Genomic DNA, 20,873 nt, shown 5'->3' with positions numbered 1-20,873 from the left:
AGGACAGGAAAACTAAGTTGTAGTTGTAGGCAAACGGGGGAGGGAAAAGATGCCTATATTCCAGGGAAGAACTCACACTAATGTGACTCTGTCTGGTCTTCAGTGTTTCCTTCCAAAGGATCACACCTCCCCCACAAGTTTAAAGGAATGCTGCTTACCCGTGTCACTCCTTGCTGCAAATAGTTTTGCCTGCCAGAACGTGGGTTTGCTCTCCTTTCAATGTACAGTCCTCAGTCTCCGACTTCCATGCACTTAGCAACGTTCACTTTAGAGCATTTTCCTCCCCCTGCCCTGCACTTTGGTCCTCTGGACTGGCTTGTGTATTCAAGCAAGCTTGCTTTATTGTGCTCCAGCAGCAAGTATGAACTGGTTGGCTGGCTGGCATGCTTCGGGTGTGCGCGAAGGAGAGACTTCCCTCCCCTAATGCTTTGTCATTTATTTGTAATGCGCTTGCAGGCACGGAAGAGCAAGTTGAAAGGTGCAAGGGCTTCTTTGCTGCAGCCTGAGAGATCAGAACAGGGTCTGTGCCTGCAACGCAACTTCTGCCAGAAATTGCTCCTATTTATTCCCAGTAGGGGTTTTTGTTTCTATGTGCGCATGTGTGAGCTTTCTAGTGGCTCTGACTGGCATAAAGTCGAGAGGTGAAACTATTCTCAGCACTGCCTCTGTCCTTGCATGCCAAGAAAGGAGGCATTGGTAGAATTTCTGCCCACCCCACAGCAGCTAAAAGCACAGGAACCCTGCAGAAAGGCAGCTTTGGCAGTGGGTCAGAATTCAACAAGTCCAAAAGCCCTTTTAATGCCTGGCATTTATTTATTAGTATGTAATCTCAGATGCCCTTGGAATAGCTAAACATACATATTCTTGAGAACAGCTCTATTCAAATGGCTCCGACTTCGGCAAAGTGTTTCCACAATGCAGCGCTCCCCCCCCCAGCCCAGATGTAAAACGTGGCTGAAAGGAAGACATCTGGCAACGGCTGCAGGCTTTGATCCGAAAGCTTGTTTTCTGTACTGACACAAGAATGTTCACGGGTGGTGGAGACACCTGCCCCTCCCTTGGTGTGTGTGTATGGGATGGGGGTGGACACAGGGCTTCTGGGCCTTTTGTAGTTCTGCAAGTGGGAGAATTTTTCAGCTGGTGAAACTAGCTTTATTCTTGCTGCAGGGACAAGAAGAGCCTGCCAGTACTCTCTCTTTTACACAACAGTTTAAAAGGCTCAGATACCATTTGCACCTGCCTTCCCTCTTTCCCCCAGAACACTTGCTAGGCTCCTAGGTGTCAAACCACAGAACCTGGGAAACAGGAATTCCCGGAGTTATTAGGCGAGTTGCATTTACTTCCATCTAACCTGTACTGCAAGACAGCTCAGCCAATCCCGGAAGCCAGTCCAGGAAGACAAGTGATTCGTAGGTTCCAACTGTTTTAGGTGGGTAGCCATGTTGTTCTGCAGTAGAACAGCAGGATTTGAATCCAGTGGTATTTGAATCCAGAGCCAGTTTGGTGTAGTGGTTAAGAGCACAGGACTCTAATCCGGAGAGCCGGGTTTGATTCCCCACTCCTCCACGAAGCCAGCTGGGTGACCTTGGGCGAGTCACAGTTCTCTGGAGCTCTCTCAGCCCCACCCACCTCACAGGGTGATTGTTGTGGGGTAATAATAACACTTTGTAAAACGCTCTGAGTGGGCATTAAGTTGTCCTGAAGGGCGGTATATAAATCGAATGTTGTTGTTATTATTATTATTATTTGAGTCCTTAGGGATCAATAAGATTTTCATGGGGTAAGCTTTTGAGAGTCAGAGCTCTGACTCTTGAAAGCTTACACCTTGAAAAGTTTGTTGGTCTCCGGTTGCCCACAATCGCCATTGTTGTTTGTGATGGTACTAGAAATTTTATTAAGACAGATACAGGAAGATGACAATATAAGAGGAATGAAAATTAAAGGTTTTTCATATAAAGTAAGAGCATTTGCTGATGATGTGATGGTTATAATTGAAGATCCAATTCAAAATATGCCAAAGCTGTTAAACAAAATAAAAGAATTTGGTGACCTTGCCAGGTTCTATATCAACAGAAGCAAATCTAAGCTGTTATGTAAAAATATGACTAAGCAAAAGCAGCAAGATTTAATGGAGATAACAAATTGTGAGGTGGTACATAAAGTAAAATACTTAGAGATTGAACTCACTGCTAAGAATATTGACTTATTTAAGAATAACTATGACAAACTGTGGCAACAAATAGACAGGGATATGCTGAAATGGAATAATCTAAATTTGTCATGGTTAGGCCGTATTGCAGTGATTAAAATGAATGTACTTCCAAGGATGATGTTTCTACTACAAACAATACCAATAATAAAAGACAAAAAGCAATTTGAAAAATGGCAAAGAAAGATACTAAATTTTGTGGGGGCAGGAAAGAAACCTAGAGTGAAAATGAAGGTGTTGTATGATGCTAAGGAACGAGGAGGACTACAATTACCCAACCTGCAACTTTACCACGAAGCAATCTGTTTAGTGTGGCTGAAAGATTGGATGTTATTAAAGAATCATAAGTTACTAGCCTTGGAAGGATACAATAAAATATTTGGATGGCATGCATATCTATGGTATGATAAGGTCAAAGCAGATGCTATGTTTTTACATCATTATGTGAGACGGAGTTTATTTATGGTTTGGCAAAAATATAAGAGATATTTAGATGAAGAAACCCCATTGTGGATTGTACCGGCGGAAGTTGTAAATCCTAAAATGGAATATAATGGCGAAGAGTGGATGTCATACAAAGAAATTTTGAGAATAGAACAAAAAAAAGTTACAATTAAAGCAAATGAAGAACTACCATTTCAATATGGGTGGTTCCAGTACAGACAAATTAAAGATTTGTATGACTCAGATCGTAGGAAAATAGGATTCAGATTAAAAAATTCAGAATTGGAAGAATGTTTACTACAAGAAGGGAAAAAAACGATATCAAAGATATATAAGATTTTGTTAAAATGGTTTACGGAAGATGAAGTAGTAAAAGTGCAAACGGTAAAGTGGGCAATAAATTGTAACAGAGATATTACAATGGAAGCATGGGAGCATTTGTGGAGAAATACATTAAAGATATCAACATGTACTAATATAAGGGAGAATGTTTATAAAATGATATATAGATGGTATCTAACACCAAAGAAATTAGCTTTTGGGAATAGCCAAATGTCAGATAAATGTTGGAAATGTAAAAAACATGAAGGGTCATTCTATCATATGTGGTGGTCTTGTGAAAAAGCTAAACAATTTTGGGGGAATATCGTCGATGTTATGTCAGATATATTACAGAAAAAAGTGAGTAAAAACCCAGAGTTGTTATTGTTATGTATAGGTTTAGAAGATTTTGCGACCCAAGATAGAATGCTAATGTTTTATATGACAACTGCAGCAAGGATGTTATATGCACAATTATGGAAGACGCAAGAGATACCGACAATAGAAGATTGGATACAGAAATTGCTGTACATGGCAGAAATGGACAAATTGACAAGGAAAATAAGAGAACAAGATTCAGAAGAATTTGTTATGGACTGGGGGAAATTTAAAAGTTATTTGGAAAAGAAATGGGATGTAAGGGGGAAAGTGTGGTCATTGGACAACTATTAAAGGGGGAGGTAGATTGTCTTTACAGATGGAAATAATATTTGGAAAGTTAAAATAAGTTAATAGTGTTAAAACAATACTCTTTTTAGACAATGTATTGGTTAGAATAATAGATATAATTAGATAATGGGTTGGAAAGCTGTTGGAAGTCTAACAAGAAAAGGGGGGAGGGAGTGGGTGGGGGAAACAGGAATAGGTGGGGTAATAGAATGTATATTAATTAATTTGTATGTTAAGTCACCCAATAAAAATTATTCTAAAAAAAAGAAAAAGAAACGCTTGTTGATCTCTAAGGTGCCACTGGACTCAAATCTTGCTCTAGACTCCAATAATACGCTATCACTCTCTGTCGAATGACCTTTCAATCCCATCTTCTCAGAACAAGCTGCAAGGGGTGGACTTGGAGATGTGCTGTAGCACAGTGGTTAAGTGGTTCAGCTGCGAACCAGCACTCTACTGGTTCGAATCCCACTAGTGCCATGAGCTCAGTAGGTGGCCTTGGGTAAGCCACTCCTCTCAGCCCCAGCTGCATTGTGGGAATAATAATACTTAACTTGTTCACCTCTCTGGGTGGGGCACTAATCTGTCTAGAAGAGCGGCATATAAGCACAGTTATTATTATGGTTGTGGTTGTTGTTGTTATACATCTAGGGCACTCGCTATGTCCTGTCTACTCCCAGGTACCTGGTTCAGCAGGCAACCTAGGCTCTCAGCCCTGCAAACTCTTAACCTGCAAATCTTGCCACAGCACAGAAATCTACCCAGCAGCAGATCAGCCACCAGTTGTAATAAAGGCACAAAACATGCAGAAGCTGTGCAGAGAATAACGATGGCACAAGTTTTCACCACTTCACTATTGCACATGTTGCTAGTGCCCACGTGCAAGATGCACAAACAGCTACAGGACAGATAAGATCCTTGCCTGTAAACAAGATCAGGTACTGATTTTGGCTCTTCCCTCAAGCTTCTCTCAACAATCACTTTATACCATCCAAATTACTATGGGCCAGAAACAGAGTGCAGAAGTAAGCGTTTAACAGCTACATCATGTCCCAGTAATATGAAACGCCTTTCCTTTTGAATCAGTCTCATTGAGCTATTATACAACTTAAGTAACCACAACCCACCTCTGAACAATCTGGCAAAGGCTAGAGGGTGTGACTTGCAGGGAGGCACAGTATGTCAGGTACAGTATGTGTATGTATATATACAGCCTGCTTCCAATTTTTTCTTTCCAAATTTTGGCATTCCTCACTCCTGGAATTTCCATCAGTTACTTTTCAGTTGAGAATCCTTTCTGAAGCCACCCTTCCATCACCATCCAGTTGTTTCCACAAGTATCCTTTTGAACCACCCCCTCCCTCGTTGTTGTGAAGGCTCTTTCAGACAATAAACAGACCCACCAATGCCTGTCTCAGAGGAAAACAAACGACCTTGCCAAGCGTCAATTGCTCCTGCCCTCAAGTTATGCTAATATTCTTTCCCTCTGAACTGCATCCAATTTGTCAGCCTTCTGAAATTAAAACTCTGCTTACCCATGAGTAAATGTTTAACTTAATTTCCATGAAGTCCAGGAATACTCTGCTTTCTATTGAAGAGCACCACCCTGGATTACAGTAACTTTGTCTAGTTAGTAGCTGGGTGAATGGCTATAGAAGTCAGGGTTTAAAAAAATCCAGTGAAAGTAATTGGAACATATAGACAGCTAAACCCTAAACTTGGTCAGAAGTTTGTATCCCAGTGATTATCTCTGAATTCTTTAATATAGCAAACTGGGACGTGCAGTCAAAAATTGGGTGGTTATTTCAAAAATATTTGCCAGCTTTTGAACCGGCTCTTCTAGCTGTCCCTTTAACAGCCGCAATTAGCAAGCGGATATGCTGTAAAAAACTTCTTTGCCTGCTGTTTTCTTCACATTAAACTTTCCTTAAAGGGTCAGAAGCCATTTCCTGGCCTCTTAGTAATCCTGTTACCTGCTTCAGGTGGATAGCTGTGTTGGTCTGTGGTAGAAGAGCAAGATTTGGGTCCAGGAGCACCTTAAAGACCAACTAGATTTCCAGGGTATGAGTTTTCAAGAGTCAGAGCTCCCTTAGTCAGATTATTTACTGTAATTACTCCATGATGAGGGGAAAGCATTCTGTCCATGGTCAGAAGTTCTTTCTTCACTTGGGCTAAGTTCTGGAACTGAAAACAGATCACGGGGCCTTTGGGATAAACCACACAAACACTCCATGTATCTGATGAAGGGGGGGGGGTTGATTCTTGAAACCTCATACCCTGGAAATCTGGTTGGTCTTGAAGGTGCTACTGACTGAACCCAAATGTTGCTCTGCTTCTACAGACCAACACAGCTACCCACCCGAAACTAAACACTGAAGTTACCTAAGTGGAACTCCAGAGGTGTAGTCTGCCCTTAAAAAGCAGCCATGGGAGGGACTGATATGGAAGCCGTGGTGCCAAGGGAAGGCTTTTTTATGAAAACCTTTTTAATCCCCATCAGGGGAAATAAAAATGGGTACCTGTCACAACATACAAACCCACGTTCAGTTTTTCTTGCTGCTGCTGTAGAGCGTTCTTTACCAGGAGATGGTGCCTGTCTCTTTAAAAGCTCCAAAAGCAGAGAGAGCACCCCCTTCTGCTGTACTATCAGTTCATTTACCCATCATTTCCTCCACACCCCATAACTGCAGAGAAAATCAAAGGTCCAGATTGCTGCAACTGGCGGGACCAAAGTTGCCAACTGACCAGAATAAAATCCAGCTCCTGTGCTATCTGCAAGTGATGCTTTTTAAATGGTATCATCTCCTTGGGCCTCAAATTGCTGTTAAAGGCATAGCTCCCGTAGCCAGTTAAAAAGGCGGCAACCCTAAGTGGCTGAGGAGACCCAACAAAAAGGCAGACAGGCACCCAGCTAAGAGAGGCAGCTGCTTCACTCTCTCTTTGTGATTCTTTAAAGGGACAGGCACCATTCTTGACTAGCTGCAAATGCACAACTGATGAAACTGTCCTCCTACATGAAAAAAAATTCAATTTGCAAATTGTATGTTACCTGCAGATTTCACCTGGTTAGAGTCCCCACACCACCACAAAAGGCTTCTGCGTTACCCAAGGAGCAGAAATTCAGGTGGAGAATGTTTCTCCAGGTATGCAAATGCGCTGATGGTTAATGCTTTGCCTGCTGGATTTCTTCATCTGTTTGTAGTACAGCTGTTAGAAACACATGAGCTTGGGTGGGGGGGTTTGGCAACCATACAGCTGGTTACACTAACCTACATGACTGACTCTGGTGCCAACTACAGCACTACACCTCCTTCCTCAACAACTTCTGTCTGGTAGGTGGCAATAAATTTGACACACTCAGTCTTCATGTAAAACAAAGTCAAAGTAACCTGTTAAGAAAGGTGAAGACTTTGCAAGAAGGAGGCATAAACAAAGTGCTTAGCAAACCAGTTCAGAGACTACATTGTGTGTTTACACTTTGCGCCAGTTCCCTGCTGGGAGCCATTGCATCAGATGAGGCCCTAAGAAGGTGACAGGTAAGCAAACCCAGCCCATCCTGCCCCGGGGGAAAACCCATGTGCTGTAGCATAATAATCCAAAGCTTGTTGGCAGGTGGAGAAAGTGCACATTCGGAAGTGGAAATGCAGGAACAAATGATGCAAAGCAAATGCACCATGAACTAGAAAGAAAGCAAAGCAAACTGTACAAATGTCTAGTCTTTGCTTGTCACTATGGCAAGGATCAGTAGCTCTCCAGTGCATGTGTAGAGTTTTGCAAATGGAAGGCGTTCTCCAGGTTGTCAAATGAGAGTGGGAACCATGTTGCAAATGGAACATGAAGACCATGAAACTAGGGCTTTCAATCATATAGATGCTTCTGAACTTATTACTATAAGTAATAGCAATATCCAAGGCTAGTCTACCCCACTTCCTGCCACTAGCAAGCTACAACATGCGCTACTTTTGCGTATTCAGTCCACTATGTCCCTGTGACAGCCCCTTTGGACAATAAAGAATAGCTATGTCAGGAGTATCGCTACAGTTTAAAAATAATCTATGTGCATATGAATGCCTCTTTCACTGGAATAACTCAACTGAGCAATAAAAACCACACATTGCACATACACCCAAGAAACTCCAAATGTTTGCTACTGCCAGTCATGTGTCTTTAGCATGTCATTCCAATGTTATGAAGACTGCTTGCGGGGAGGGCGGAATACAAATACGATAAAATAAAATAAATAAATAAAAAGACGCAGTCAAATTGCAGCAAAAGCATTTCCTATGTGCATAATGTGACGCCATCAGCACAAAACCACCTGACACAGATGTAGGCTACAGAGCAATGAAAGATGAAACCAGATGACCCAACATTAGATTTTCCCAGTGTTTTTAAAAGGTAAATTACAGACACGTAGGAAGAGGAGGAGTTATTAACTGTGCGGGGGGTGGGCAGGAATGGGAATGTCATTTCTCTTCCTGGGGTTAACAGTGCCGAGGTGTGAGCTCACATGTGCATCAATTTTGGTAAGTTAAACAATGCTCTCCCCTCCCCCATTTGAACAAATCTGGATTTCATGAGGATGCAATCAACTCTTTTAAAAATACTGAGATGAACCCATCCTGGACCTTTAAGACTACTTGTGAAAGAGGCCTAAACAGACACAGATGAGGTGCTTCTAGCTCACCGTGGAGGGTGATGGCGCTGCGGAGGTGGTGAAGATGGAGGCTTCAACGGCTGCCTTTTTGGTTTTCGGAAGGAGGAGAAGAATGAAGCGAAAGGTGTCCGCAATCCTCCCAGGATGGAAGGCGATCCATTTTTCTGGGCTTGAGGCCTTTGCGGGGCAGAGGGCTTCACAACTGTAGAATCTGAGCAGAAAAAGAAAAATGCTGAAAGGCTCAGCTGCAGTTCTTTTGAAATGCAAATGTATTTAATATAAATGCTTCTGCACTGACACTACTCTCTATGTCAAGCTACATGTCTGCCAAAGAATGCATGGGAGAGTAAGTGAAAATGGTATTTTACTCTTGAGACTGAATGTGGAGCTATTTGTGCTGGATCAGGGCCTAGTAGATTTTCACAACACCAATCACGTATTTGGAGGCAGACCAAGGGACTGAATCCAGATCTCTCTTCTCCTGCTCCATTAATACACCAGAAGGAAGGCTAGCGATTGAACTTACTGGGAAGTAAGCCACGCAGAGTTCCAGTGGATAAGTCACTGCCCTAGAGAAGGCACTTGGCTGGGATCCAGCCTGCAGCAGTGCAAGAAGAGGCATTCTTCTAGTTAAGCCACCCAAAATGTTGATGCCAGTTGCCACTGCCACGGTGCCACCACTGGCTGGATCCAAGCCAAGTAGCACCTGCCAAGGCTGTTCAGACTGGCTTATTCCTGGATCATTTTATCAGCATACATTGATCTCTTCTGACCACAATAGTTTCCCTGATCAACTCAATGGAGGAAAGCAATTCACATCTGAATTCAGTTCACTGGAATGAATGAGGATCCTCATAAGATATCAACATCGGAGTACCCACAATATCTTGTCTTGGGGATAACAACAACATTGGATTTATATACTGCTTTTCAGGACAATTTAATGCCCACTCAGAGCCGTTTACAAAGCGTGTTATTATTATCCTCACGACAATCACCCTGTGAGGTGGGTGGGACTGAGAGAGCTCTGAGAGAGCTGTGACTGACCCAAGGTCACCTAGTTGGCTTCCAGTGGAGGAGTGGGGAATCAAACCTGGTTCTTCAGATTAAGAGTCCTCCTACTCTTAACCACTACGCCAAACTGATGTATCTTAACTTCTCTTTATAATCATGAGGACCAGAGATTTTCTTTAATTTTTTCTAAAGATGGGGTGCAATTCCAAAATTCAGAGCTGGCTACCACATTCTGCTCTAGTAGAATAGCAAAAGCTTTATTGGTCTGACCAGAAGAATGATAGCCAAAGTGTTTCATAACCTTTTGGTCCAAGGAGAACCACTGGGCCTCAATCCTGCTAAAAATTGACATGACCAAGTTCCACTAAGAAACAATGAGACTTAAAAGTCAGTCATAAGTAATTTGTTCCAAGAGATTCAATCATAATTATCTTTAGCAGGATCAAGAAGATGGTTGCCATTTAATATTTTCTGGACAAACAGAAATAATGGGGTGGAGTCCAACCCCGTTAAATCCAGTGGGAGTTTGTCACAGATTTCAACTGCATGCAGTTACACTGCTATGAAAAACCACATGTCCATGGAATGAGAAAATCACTGTGTCTAATGCTGAAGTGGATGATCTGCACCAGTCATAACAACAGCAACAAAACCAGGCCAGCCACAGACAAAGGAAAGGTGTCTATGTAACTCAGGGGACTCCCAACAAATGCATAAAAAACAACTTTGTAAAGTCCCCAAAATAAAATGGCCCTTCTTCCTCCCACCCCAAAATCCCTGGGCTGATGAGGACCGAGCATGCTCTAGAAGGCCTGGCCTGTTAAAAGTAGTTGAGTAACAAAGGAAAGAAACACAGAAGGGAGATGGGGAAATTGTCCTGCTCAAATCCCAGAGAAACGTAATTCTTTCTTTTCTCCATACAGATCCAATGCAAGTTGTGGAATGGTAGACGGGGTGGGGGTGATTCTCCAAACAATTTCCCATCCAGGCACTTCGCTTGTTTGCACCAGGATTGCAAAAGAGAGTTAAGAAAATGACTGAGGAAACAGAACCTTGAGGGAAACTACTGTATCTGTGTCAGTGTCAAGGAAGGCAGCAGATGGGCTCCATCTTTCGGTCCCAATTACGTCATCACTTGCACACCTCTGAGCCCCATCTAATCTGTCAAGGCTCCGTTCATCCATTTCATTTATCTAAATTGAGTTCCTGTCCTCTGGCAAAGGGATTGAGAAGTGCACCGTTTTTTATCTGCAATCTGATTTATGTGAAGTGCTTCTGCGCCTCTCTCATCTCCCCAAGGAAGACTAAGGGACTCAAGTGTGATAAGTCAATCATTACATTACCGTTTTGCTAGGATGTATCCCCAAACCCCACCCCAGTATGGAACTCTGAAATAGTCTTCATATTATAAAATTAACTGCAACAATTTCATCAGATCACTGTAACAATTTGATTAGTGTCTGCAACAGGTAGAATTCCAAAGCAAAACCAAAGCTGAGTTGTATAGCAAAACTCTTCTTTTTTAATATGCTTTTATTTTCAGAGACATTATTTCCACCTGAAAAACTGCAGGCCTTTGGGCAGAAGTACAAGTTATGTGTAAGTCCACGATCCCTTTTCCTGACTGTTGTTCTTTTTACGGAATACCAGGACTGAGATTTTAAGGAAGGTGGCAGTGGAGATATTTAACTCTTCCCCCTTGCCCCTGTTTCCCCACTAAAAATCACCCCCTCCGAACTGATTTCACTACAACTGGAGAAAGCTTACACATGCTCTATACATTTTCCATAATAAGGATAAAATCAGCATGCAGAAGGCAGTTTTTGATGGGAAAATGGGCCAAGGGGAAAGCATTGAATACCCCTTTGAAAATCCTCCCCCATTAAAGCTGCTCCCTCAATGGGTGTATTCTGTGCAAAGAAAATAAACTCAGGAAAGTGGATGTATAGCTCCACCCCAACTCTCCTAGGGCTACCAAACACCAGGTGGGGGAAGGAGACCTCCAAGAACTACAGCTGACCTCCAGGTCATAGAGATCAGTTCCCCTGGAGAAAATGGCTACTTTGGAGCTGGACTCTATAGTGTTATATCCTGCTGAAGCCCCTCCCCTACCAAGCCCTGCCCTCTCCAGGCTCCACCCCCAATATCTCCAGGGATTTCCCAACCTGGAGCTGGCAACCTTATTTTCTCCTTTAATGAAGAAAAAAGGAAGCAAATATTTTTGTGGTCTTCTTTTGTCCTCAGAAATAGTTCTTATTCAGAGAAACTATATTGAATTCTCAAGCCCTGCTCTCCTGGAAAAGTGAGGCAACGGCCAACCACAGACTGAGATCTTTCAGTGGTGGTGCCTGCCTTTGCCCTCCCCTGAGGTTTGTCTGATGTCTACATTACTGCTTTTTAGGTATCCAGTCAGAACATTTCTGTTTCACCTGACATAATTGAAGGGATCTACAGTTTTGAGTTCTGTTCTTATGGCCTGCGTCTAGCCTGAGGGGCTGTTTTATGTATGCTGTTTTAGGCTACTGAATAACATTTATGCCCCAGGGGGCTCTTGGCTTGTTTTATGTCTGGTTTTAAAGTTGATAATTTTATGATTTTTGTTTTTACTATTTTATTTTGTGAGATGCCATAAACATATAACTCTTCTAAACAAATAGTTGCGACTTACCGTTTTTGATGGCTTTCCTCAGCCTATGCGCTAGTGGTTGTTTTATCATTTTGGAGATGTCAGTTTCATTCTGAAATTTTCTCCTCTGTATTTCTTCAAACCACTTTCCAGACACTCCCGGAAGCTCTGCTGTATCTTCTTTATTCTTATGAAGTTTGCTAAAAACAAGTGAATGTAGTATTTCAACACAGTGGTTTATTTCTTCCAAAATTTGCTCAATAGCCTTCCTAGAGGAGTGGTTCCCTCTCATAAAAAAAAGATTATTTTTCAATTTCTTCAGTCCAGACAAGTATGAAAAAAATTCGCGCCATCACTAAGTGAAAGAAATCATAGCTGGTTAATCATATGAATTCTAGTCAATTAATCAATTATATCTGCATAACTTTCCATATGACAGAAGTATTGCAAAAGGAGAAAGTATCTGATGCAAGAAATCTAAGATGATGCCTGCCACCCGACTTACAAATAATTAAAATTTTTCGTATTGGATCCAGCCAGCCAGCTGGATCCAAGCAGCTTTTTTGCCCAATCTTAGCCTATTCCCTCCTTTTTACAGCCGCTGTTTCACATGGCTTTTGTCTGTGCAGGTCCCGTAATCTCAAACGTAGCCATTTTAGTGGTCAAAGGGGACCTCTTCTTTCCTTTTTCATGAATGGAAAGACTGGTTAACATAAGAACATAAGCAAAGCCATGTTGGATCAGGCCAGTGGCCCATCCAGTCCAACATTCTGTCACACACAGTGGCTAGAAATCCAGTGCCATCTAAAGGACTGTCAGTGAGGCCAGGACACCAGAAGCCCTCCCACTGCCTTCCTTCCAGCACCAAGACAACAGAGCACCACCTCCCCACAAAGAGAATACCATCTATCTCCTGTGGCTAATAGCCACTGATGGACCTCTGCTCCATACATTTGTCCAGTCCCCTCTTGAAGTTGGTTGGATCTAACTCTTAAACATCTACTGCTAAACTGATCAGAGGCACCTTTAGAGTTGATAAAAATTATTTTAAATTAGTCAAATATTGCAGTCCAACTATTTATATTAATACTAGAATCAACGCCTGTTTTGTGAAAAAAACACAACGGGCTCTAGCAAACTGATTCGGTGGGCACCCTCCTGGTTGCAATCAGGAGCTTCGCAGTGGCCTGAAGGCCACAGCAGGAGGGTGCTGAGGGGAGGCGCAGGGAGGAGGAGTGCTTAGGCTGTTGATTTGGTGGGCCCTCTCCAAGAGGCAAGCAGGTACTTTGCAGTGGCCTCAAGGCCAGAGTTATCAGCAATGCGCCTGCGCAAGGATAAAAAGTGAGTTGTCGCCAATACGGTATGCCTTTTATGTAGCAGAATGCTGAGCACATCTAGCAAGGGATCAGCAATTAGAATCCTCAGGGACAAATCTGGCCTCCTAAAAACTGCTAATTGCCCCCCAGTTGCCAACCTGAAGGCAGTGGTAGATACAACAGTAGGACTTGCTGGTAGTCAGCACTGAAGGGGCTTAGTGGTTAATAGACAGGGTCCTGGCCCAATATCCCTCATGGGAATGAAAGTTTTTAAAAAAAATTACCACCTCTGTCAGTGTGATTAATGTCCTTATCCCATAAGCTGCTGCTTTCAGTTTACACTGTTGTCTGCAAACTTGCTGAATAAAAGGTTGATTAATGATTTTCTTGCCAGTAGGTGGTGCAGCCTGCCTCAAATGTGAAGCAAGAAGCAGATATGCCGCTTCCCAAAAAGGCAGCCCAGGGTACCTGCCCGCCTTCCCCACATGCCAGTGGCAGGAAACATAAGCCAAGCACCAGGAAGTGTACCATTCTGATCTGCTTGCAGTTAACATGTCAGACTGTTAAATCTTTGCACTGCCTTGCAGAAGGTAAATGTATCAAGACCTAGTACTTTCTTGGTCAGTGAAGAAAAGTTTGTTCCTTCTTGTCATAGGAAGAAAAGCAAGGCACTGTGGGGTAACTGCAGATTGAGACACAGCCTGTGTTAAGAACACTGACTGTTTTGAATTTGTATAAAATGGAGAGCGGTGAGATAAAATTAAAAAGCAGCCTATGGAAGGAGGCTGTGGAATCCTTCCCCTGCCTATATAGCTTTTCACTCATCATTAGTCATTACCCCTTCTCCCCTCACCTGTTGTTCCTTCTGCTGGGGCTTGAAACTCCACCGAGGAGGCCGTGTAACTGAAAAGTAACTAGCAGGGACAGGTTCATAAGATCCTCCTACCTGTCACTTTTCTACTTATATTTGCCCTGCTTATGTTTTATATGAATTTGATGACATCTTTATGTTCTCAGACACGAGTCAGCCACCGTTACATGTAAGCAGCCCCTCTAGCAGGCACAAACACCAGTAAGTGTCCTGTATCTCCCTTTGGAGTATTGATTAATTTCATTGCACTTATATTCTGCTCTCCCTGAAAAGCAGGCTCCGAGCACAGAGAGGATGACATCCAGTTATAAAAACAAGGTTGCAAAATAGATAAAACAATCCCAACTCATAAAACTCAGCAACATTCATATTGCACAGAGTATCAGAGAAAACAGGTCATACAGAACAATATAAGCCGGAGGATATTAAGCCAATGCTGTTCTACAGGAGTCCTCCTGAAACACCCCATGATGAGGACTCGGAGCCCATACAAATGGGCATGTTATCGCACATTCGACCACACATCTGCACTCGACCTGAAGTAAAATCCTTTTTCTCACTTGGCTGGATAAGGCAGACAATCAAGCCGCTCTGGGATAATTTACGGTGCAATCCTAAGAACGCTTTCCTGGGAGTAAGCCTTATTGAACAGATCTGAGTAGGATTTGGAGCAGATCTGCTTAGCATTGCCCTGTTGGTCATCTGTACACGCTTACACTCTTATCTTCAAGTTTAGTCAGATCAATGTACTATTTTCACCGACTTAAAGCAGAATACGTTTTTAAAATGCTATGTTAGCTCCCAACTGTATTTTCAGCCTAGCTTTCAGTATCTGAGCACATCTCCAAGAGCATTCTATTTTTAATGCATTGTGTGCCCTCTAGAGGACAAAAACACCTGCTGCTGACGCCAGAAAATGCCAGTGGTTTCCATACAGGAACAGGCTCGTGTGGTTTCCCTATTGTCAGTGTGGCTGCCGATACAGCGCAGTGGCAGTGGGGCTTCCAAATGGCAGTTCCCCCAGCAGTTTCCCTAACTCTGCCCCCAGCAGCAGTTGCTACCCCCTGGGACTACTGCGGCCTTTTCAATTTTATTTTAAAATTGTCAGTTATCCCAAAATACTGTTATAATGATAAGTGTAACAGGTTATATGAATTATCAGGCGGTAGTTGTGAATTTCCTGCATTGTGCAGGGGGTTGGACTAGATGAACCTAGAGGTTCCTTCCAGCTCTAAAAAGTGCATCTCTGTTGTAGAGATATTACTTTCTCCTTCTATTTCCACAATGGAAGGGCTAGAAACTTCCTTTATTTTAGAAAATGAAAACTGAAATTCACAGAACTTGTTACAGACAATTTTATATTTTAAAAAGCCAAAAATCATTGGTGGCGGGGGAGACGAAATGGCTGCAAGAGGGAACAGGATCAGAGAAAATGGCTGCCACGAGAGCAGGAAAATCAGAATTTACCCACCCACCTGACATCCATCCTGGCTTTACTGTAATCTTTCCCAAAACTTCAGAGAAAAGCAGATTTGAGAATGATCAAATTAAAACTGGGAACTCTGGGAGGTGCGTGAATGAATGCACCACGATGCTGCTTCTCAACAAACCTGCTTCCTAACAACATGGAACCTGGGACAGATAAGCCCTCTGTTACCATTAGCCATACCTTGGTAAATTCCAGGTTAGACTATTGTAATGTGCTGTTATGTACTGGGACTGCCCTTGAGAACTACAATTAGTTCCAGGTGCTGCTGCCGCCCAGATTTTATTGGTAATGAGCACAAGAAAGCATATCAGACATGTTCTCCAACACAGATTGCAGCCATAATACCTGTATTGGGCCCAACTGTACTATAACAGCAAAAAAAGCATTCGGGTTAGAAAAGTTAGCACACCACTTTATGCTGTTTAGCTGGTCATTCTATAAATATGCTAGTTGTTTCTTTTTGTGCATTTTTATTCTGCTCTTTCTTGAAGGAGCTCAGGGTGGTTGGTTCTTCCCTCCTTCACAACCATGCTGTGAGATAGCTGAAAGAGAGGTACTGACTCCCAAGCCACCTAGTACGTTTCATATTAAGTGGGGAGCAGATCCTCGGTCCCCCCAATCTTAATCCAGCACCCTAACCTCTGCATCACACTGACTCTCACTGCTCCCAAATTAATTTTCTGTTCCCTAATGGAACATCGATAACTTCTATCATTTTGATCACGTAAAAAACAGATCCTTAAGGCCTTTGCGGTTTCTGCCTTGAGTGGAAGAACCAGCCAACAAGAGCAGGCAACTCCTTGAAGTTTAAGCGATTTGGTGGTGATTTCCAGCTGTGCCAGCTGCCCAATGGGTTCCTGTATAAGTCTGTAAAAAGATTCTCTAGTGCACACACCTAAGAGGGAGAACGCATGCGGAAATACACCTCTAGGCATTCTTAAACAGGGATTTGTCAGGTGTTCGTATATTTATGTATTGCAACATATTTATCCTGCCATTTCTTTAGTTGGGTGCTTTTAATCTGCTTTTCTCGGAATCAAAAAAAAAAAGTGCAAACACACAAACAATGCAATCCTAAACAGAGTTACTCCAGTCTAAGCCCATTGAATTGAGTAACTCTGCTTGGGATTGCACTGAAAACCACCGATTCTACAAAATAATTTAAACACAAGTTACCAAGCACCAGACCTACTTGCCGTCAACAGACCAAGAAGTCAGAGCAGGTGGCAACTGAGCTACCTTTGATGGAAAGGGTCTCTTCCCAAACAGGCAGGCAAGCACTCACTTCAGTCCCCACCCTTTCTCTCCTTCCTTGCCCCTAAAAGGGGACCCAAGGGAGCTCAAAAAATATCAATAACAAAATAATCAATAAATACAACAAGCAGGGCTTTTTTTCAGGGGGAACACAGGGGAACGGAGTTCCGGAACCTCTTGAAAATGGTCACATGGCTGGTGGCCCCGCCCCCTGATCTCCAGACAGAGGGGAGTTTAGATTGCCCTCCACGCTGCTCAGTCACGCGGAGGGCAATCTAAACTCCCCTCTGTCTGGAGATCAGGGGGCGGGGCCACCAGCCATGTGACCATTTTCTCCGAGGGCAACCCACTGAGTTCCACCACCTCTTTTCCCAGAAAAAAAGCCCTGACAACAAGGTTACCAAAAACAAATCTTTAAAACAATTACACAGTCCAGATCATCATCTAACCAACAAAACAGACACCCACTGCTATTAGCCAAGGCCTTCATAATCATAGCTGCCTCATATGCCTTCCTTAAAGCTGATAATGCTAATGTACTCCTGACTTCTAAGAGAAGCCTATTCCGTGGAACTGGGCTGGGCATGAGCTGAAAACACCTGGAAAGGGGTGTGGGATGAAAAATTAGAAATAAGGAATAAGAAAATGTTAATTGGAGGAGGAGTAAGTGTATGGTTTGATATAGGGTGAAATGCTCCCTAATGTATGTGGATCTTGGGTCATAAAGAACTTTACAGGTAAAAAACAGCATCTTGTCTCAAAACCAGTGTGATACGTTCACATTGGCCAGCTCCAGCCAAAAAACAGGTTGTTACATTTTGCAACAATTAAAGCTTCCTAGATGTCTTCAAGGCAGCCCCACGTACAGACTGTTACAGTAATCAAGACAGTAATCAAGGAAGACAATCTCCTTGCCAAATGTAATTAACAAAAGAAGCATTTTGTGACAATATGAGCCTGCTGTTCCTCTTACGGCTGTTTAACAGAGCTGCAAAAGGCTACCAGGGCTCCCTAGACAAAAATCTCCTTTTTTCACTCAGACCAAATGCAAAAATCATCTTCTTCTTCTTCTTCATCATCATCAATTACATTTCTAACCTGCCCTTCGAGCAAGCGGGCTCAGGGTGAGGTACAGCAGTTATAATCATGTGAAAGGAAATATCATGACTTGCCCAGCTCTCTGCCTCCTCCCAGTTTTTGTCTCCCAGTCACCCCACCCCTCTGCAACCCTGCTTTTTATTGCAATGCAAAGGTACAGCTGGCATGTGGGAATATATTGGGAGATACAGTTTGATAAGGGGCCCAGGTCATGAAGGGCTACAACCCGCAAACTGATCTGTGTTTGGAACCAAACAGGCAATCAGTGCAGTTGATACTCGTGTTGTCAGTTATCCTGCCAGCAATCCCCTCTGCCCTCCACCACTCTGTTGGCCAGTTGGAGAAAAATAAGCTAAAGAATCACAGTCAGCGCAATGACATTACATCACTTCCTGGGAAAACCTGGACATGATTTCATGACTCTCCAGGAATCACTGGAAACTCTATATTTTTACTGACAGCTCACCCCTCCGTAAGTTCCTGGTCTCCTACACTGGCTGGCAACCCTAGTTGATGTGGCACTGAAGTGATGTGTTGTGAGCAGCTGATAGGAATCTCACCACCACCCTTTGTAGAAGATTGTACAGTGCCTAGTGCCTTCATTAGGGTTGCTATCACCAGGCTATAATCAGGCTGCGAAATTCCTGGAGATGAAGCCTGAACAAAACAGGGTTTGGAGAGGGGAGGGGCCTCAGCAGAGTATAATGCCATAGGGTCTACCCTCTGAAGTTGCTGTTTACTCCAGGGAACATACCAGTATTGTCTGGAGATCACATGCAATTCTGGGAGGTTGGCAACCGTAGCCTTAGTGTCCATGTGTATATATTTTTGTGCAATGGTTCTAGAGTCAAGATGCACCCATCACAATCACGCTATCAGAAATGAAATTTCTGTAGCCTTCGGTATGGAGGATGGAGCTGAACTTTGAATAACAGCTCTAGCAATTCAGGGGAAAATCTACATAATATCACATGCTGCTGCTCTTGGACTTCCTTCCACCAGGGAAAGGGACAAGGGTTTGAGATTCATCTCTTCCTCCTTCTTTCACTAAGTGTGCTCCTCCACTGACTGGAGCAAAGACTGGGTGACTCGGGCCTTTCTCTTCAGTTTCCCTCTTGCTCTTAAAGGCCAGCCTAAAGGAGGTGGGTGGGCCCTTCCACAGCTACCTGGTTCTACCAGGATGGTACCCCCCCCCCCCGAAGAGTAGGAGAGCAAATTGGCTGATGGTTGTTAAAACAGGGAAGAATAAGGTGAGACCTCCCATTTGGCAGGCAAGGGCTCCTTGTCCTTGTCAATCAGCTCAGTGGCATCTGTTTTGTTGTCACCCAGCTGAGGGGGGCAGTTTCCCATGGTGACACCCCAGCCCCACAGCAGACACTAGGGGGAACTGCAATTGGCACCCGCCAGAATTTTTGGAAAGCCAAATTGTAATTGTGTAGAGAGCTGATTCAGACTGGGCCTGTTCAGGAGGTGAGCAGGCATTGCATTTGGGTTTCGTAGAAAGAAACTGCCCTCCCAACACCTCTGTTTGCACTGGAAGAGAGAAAAAGATGGCAAAAAGATAGTGCCTGTCCTTATTCCTTTCCATGGCTAGAAGTGGTAAGGGACAAGGAATGCGGGAGACCGAGGCCTACTCTAAATTTTCCGGTTGGTTTGCATAATGGAAGCACACTGGAATGGGCTATTTAATGCACATTAGTGCTACACATGCTTCTCAGCCTTCTGTCTTTTTAAAAATTGGTAACGTCCAGCCTGATTAAGAGTTCTGATGCGCTAAAAAGCTTGCACAATATTTTCTAGGTGTTTGGTTGGTCCTAATAGAAGATATTACATGGATATTCTACTATATAAAATATCTAATTGGAAGTGAGAGCCAGTTTGGTGTAGTGGTAAGAGTGGTGGGACTCTAATCTGGAGAACCGGGTCTGATTCCCCACTCCTCTACTTGAAGCCAGCTGGGTGAGCTTGGGTCTCAGAGCTCCCTCAGCCCCACCATCTCACAGGGTGTTTGTTGTGGGGATAATAATGACATACTTTGTAAACCACTCTGTGTGGGTGTTAAGTTATCCTCAAGGGTGGTATATAAATCGAAAGTTGTTGTTGTTGTTGTTCTTGTTACATTTACATGCAATATTCTGGAAAGACCAATGTGGGAAGAATGCTGGAGGTAGTAGACCACTGCATGCAGACTGTAAAGAAGCAAACAGAATCCATAAGAATACACAAGTATATTAATTCTGAGCTCCCACTCATGAGAGTTAACAGCAGGGTCATTCTCCTGCCCAGCATCCCATGCGTTTCTTCAGTAGCTCTTTATGGTTCATTTATTGGCCCCAAAGCTATGGCTTCAATACCCTGTTAAATCACCAAACTTTTCTTCTTGCAGAAATTATCCCCTAAGCTGCCATTTTGTCTGCATTAAACTGAAAATGTTTCATCTCCCCTGTTAACTTTTGCAGATCTGCCTCCAGGCAGAAAATGGAAGCTGGTGAGAGTTCTTTGCGAGTGGAACCCCATGAAACTTCTTAACAAGGTGCCTGAGGGCAGCTGTCATGTCTGAGAAGGCAGAATTATCTCCTGGGGGGGGCACACAAATTTCCCCTGTTGTAGCTGCCAAAGAGATCAAGGTAGCCCTTGAATCTATCAAACATTAGAAAGGCCAGTCACAATTGTCAGGAAAAAAAGTATTCACCCTCCCTCACAAAATCCTAGAACGGTTGCTGATACAGAAGAATTTTTATATCAGAAGATGAACAATGAAAAAGCAAACTTCCTGTTCCTGGTGGTCACACAACAAGGGGATCAGAGTCGGGTACCTAGTGCTGCCAACCTCCAGATGGGGCCTGGAGTTTCTCCAGAATTACAGTTGATCTTAAGACCACAGAGATCAGTTCTCCTGGAGAAA

At 43.3% G+C, this 20,873-nt stretch overlaps 1 protein-coding gene across 2 annotated transcripts in view; it reads right to left on the bottom strand.

The window, feature by feature from the left end:
* Nucleotides 1–20,873, bottom strand: part of EXPH5 (exophilin 5) — a 54,446-nt gene that overhangs the window by 20,884 nt on the left and 12,689 nt on the right. The window contains exons 2-3 of one of the 2 annotated variants that reach the window (XM_054974786.1): nucleotides 11,983–12,140; nucleotides 8,331–8,511 (exon numbers count right to left, since the gene is read on the bottom strand). In XM_054974786.1, the coding sequence (XP_054830761.1) occupies nucleotides 8,331–8,511; nucleotides 11,983–12,140 (339 nt within the window). Of the gene's footprint in view, nucleotides 1–158; nucleotides 243–8,330; nucleotides 8,512–11,982; nucleotides 12,141–20,873 lie in introns of those variants that run through there. The other variant, XM_054974787.1, reaches the window with a different exon arrangement.

The sequence above is a fragment of the Eublepharis macularius genome, chromosome 3, assembly GCF_028583425.1.
Source record: "Eublepharis macularius isolate TG4126 chromosome 3, MPM_Emac_v1.0, whole genome shotgun sequence".
NCBI lineage: Eukaryota > Metazoa > Chordata > Lepidosauria > Squamata > Eublepharidae > Eublepharis > Eublepharis macularius.
The sequence above is the reverse complement of the archived record's forward strand: the minus strand, read 5'-3'. Positions and strand labels throughout refer to the sequence as shown.